Raw genomic sequence first — 2912 nt, forward strand, 5'->3', positions numbered from 1 at the left:
TCCTTGATCTTGATGGAAATTGAATTTGGTTTGACATTTTAAAGAAATGATTAAAAGTATCTTATTGATAGTTCAACCACAGATTCCGTTGCCTCTGAAGGAATTTACAAAATTGCTTTAATAAAAAAGAGATAAATAAACACCAGATGGTCTTAAACGTTATGTTATACTTTACTCTTTTGGGAAAGTCAATACAAAGAGAACGTCTAAGAAATCTCTATAAATAGTGCTTCATTTGCAGCATCATCGCACTCGAGCATCTGAAAGCTGAAATCGAAAGAGCCTGATCTTCTGCAATCATGAAGAGCGCTACCATGGGTAAGGTATTCCTGGTGTCCCTGCTAATTATGCAGTGTTCTGCTGACCTACCACCTCTTCCTCCTGATGAAAGCGTCAATGAGGCTGACCTACCCCCTCTTCCTCCAGATGAAAGCGTCAATGAGGCTGACCTACCCCCTCTTCCTCCAGATGAAAGCGTCAATGAGGCCGACCTACCCCCTCTTCCTCCTGATGAAAGCGTCGATGAGGCCGACCTACCCCCTCTTCCTCCTGATGAAAGCGTCAACGAGGCCGACCTACCTCCTCTTCCTCCAGATGAAAGCGTAGATGAGACCGACCTACCTCCTCTTCCTCCAGATGAAAGCGTCAATGAGGCCGACCTACCCCCTCTTCCTCCAGATGAAAGCGTCAACGAGGCCGACCTACCTCCTCTTCCTCCAGATGAAAGCGTAGATGAGACCGACCTACCTCCTCTTCCTCCAGATGAAAGCGTCGATGAGGCCGACCTACCTCCTCTTCCTCCAGATGAAAGCGTCAATGAGGCCGACCTACCTCCTCTTCCTCCAGATGAAAGCGTAGATGAGGCCGACCTACCTCCTCTTCCTCCAGATGAAAGCGTAGATGAGGCAGACCTACCTCCTCTTCCTCCTGATGAAAGCGTCAATGAGGCCGACCTACCCCCTCTTCCTCCAGATGAAAGCGTCGATGAGGCCGACCTACCCCCTCTTCCTCCTGATGAAAGCGTCAATGAGGCCGACCTACCCCCTCTTCCTCCTGATGAAAGCGTCAATGAGGCCGACCTACCCCCTCTTCCTCCAGATGAAAGCGTTGATGAGGCAGACCTACCTCCTCTTCCTCCTGATGAAAGCGTCGATGAGGCCGACCTACCCCCTCTTCCTCCTGATGAAAGCGTCGATGAGGCCGACCTACCCCCTCTTCCTCCTGATGAAAGCGTCAATGAGGCCGACCTACCCCCTCTTCCTCCTGATGAAAGCGTCAATGAGGCCGACCTACCTCCTCTTCCTCCTGATGAAAGCGTCAATGAGGCCGACCTACCCCCTCTTCCTCCTGATGAAAGCGTCAATGAGGCCGACCTACCCCCTCTTCCTCCTGATGAAAGCGTCGATGAGGCCGACCTACCCCCTCTTCCTCCTGATGAAAGCGTCAATGAGGCCGACCTACCCCCTCTTCCTCCTGATGAAAGCGTCGATGAAGCAGACCTACCACCTCTTCCTCCTGATGAAAGTGATGATGAGAATGGCCGCACCCTTAGAAAAATATTACACGAATACCTAAAAAAAGCAGGTGAGATAATGTGATGCCAATGTAATCATGGCGGTTATGAAGCTACATTTCTCACTTCGAACCTTTTTAATGAGAAAATTATATTACATGTAATATCTTCTACGATTATTTTCGTTACATATAGTATACACAAGTACTTGTCATGATGGGGAAATGTTGCCATATAAATATTGGAAACGACAATTACTCTCTATAAAGGCCTAATACAGCAAGAGTCTACAAACATTTAACATTTTCCAACTGTTAATCTTGTATGGGAATAAACAAACAGCCTGAACTTTTTTCTGATCTAGTTAATAAACTTCAAAATCAATTCACCGAGCTAGCACAGCATGGATAGAGACATGGTGAAAAAGACGACAATGAATGCAATATTTACGAGGTAAGCGCTTAAATTATTACTTTCTCTATTAAAAAATGAATTAAAGATACTTAAAAAACACTTAACATCATAACACTTGGATATGATACTGTGTAGGACGCGAGGGAATTTTGATTAGGGAGGGGCATGTGTGTGGTATATAATATATGTGGCCCAGTGGATTAGTCTTCAGACTTTGAAACAGAAGGTCGTGGGTTCGAATCTCAGCCATGGCGTAATTTCCTTCGGCAAGATTTGTCCACATTGTGCTGCACTCGACCCAGGTGAGGTAAATGGGTACCTGGCAGGAATTTATTCCTTGAAATGCCACCGCGCTGTAAAAGGCTGCGGGGCTAAAGCCAGGGTAATAATATCCAATGAAGCGCATAGGGACGCATTTGGCAGTGATATGCGCTATATAAGCATGTTGGTATATAATAAACCACTCAAAAAAGTTTTGCAACTCAGTTTGGGGGATGATATATTTTTGGTTAATGAAGAATAAAAGATGAAACTGGTATCATTGGAAAGCTGAATTATTTCTCTTTACAACGACATGCCATTTGCTATGATTATGTAATCATGGATTACGCAGTCACCCTGAACATTGAGAAAAGTCAGGAGTGAAATGTTGCAAAATGCATTGATTTCTAACAAGAGTCTCCCTTTCTATAGAATTTTCACCATACAGGTGACAGTGAATGCACTCGGTCCATCCTTGAAACAATTGGAAATTCGCTATTGGAAACGACGCATTTTGCATTTCATATCTAACATGGCTGCGCATTACCATGTATGTGTATTTCATGATAACACTAGCATTACAAATGACACATGATTGTAAAGAAGAATAATCATGCTTTGTAAGGATATCACTTTTACACATATTGATGCCACATTAAGAAATTTATTAGCATTCAAACTTGTAGTTTGAGTTGCAGAACTCAAACATGACATGGCAACGAAT

The 2912-nt window shown here is 44.2% G+C and overlaps 1 protein-coding gene across 1 annotated transcript; it reads left to right on the top strand.

The window, feature by feature from the left end:
• Window positions 1-299: 299 nt before the first annotated feature.
• On the top strand, window positions 300-1957 carry LOC121418078 (formin-2-like). Its single transcript, XM_041611783.1, has 2 exons — window positions 300-1584; window positions 1878-1957. Exons 1-2 carry the CDS (start codon window positions 300-302, stop codon window positions 1922-1924), a joined length of 1332 nt encoding a protein of 443 aa, XP_041467717.1. The 3' UTR covers window positions 1925-1957.
• Window positions 1958-2912: the final 955 nt, after the last annotated feature.

Source organism: Lytechinus variegatus, chromosome 7 (genome assembly GCF_018143015.1).
Source record: "Lytechinus variegatus isolate NC3 chromosome 7, Lvar_3.0, whole genome shotgun sequence".
Lineage (NCBI taxonomy): Eukaryota > Metazoa > Echinodermata > Echinoidea > Temnopleuroida > Toxopneustidae > Lytechinus > Lytechinus variegatus.

What these genes read in the sequence shown, in the direction of transcription:
- LOC121418078 (XM_041611783.1), top strand. Translation starts at nt 300, where the DNA reads ATGAAGAGCGCTACCATGGGTAAGGTATTCCTGGTGTCCCTGCTAATT. An exon ending in CGAATACCTAAAAAAAGCAG is followed by an intron (nt 1,585 to 1,877) that starts GTGAGATAATGT and finishes TTTCTGATCTAG; the next exon opens with TTAATAAACTTCAAAATCAA.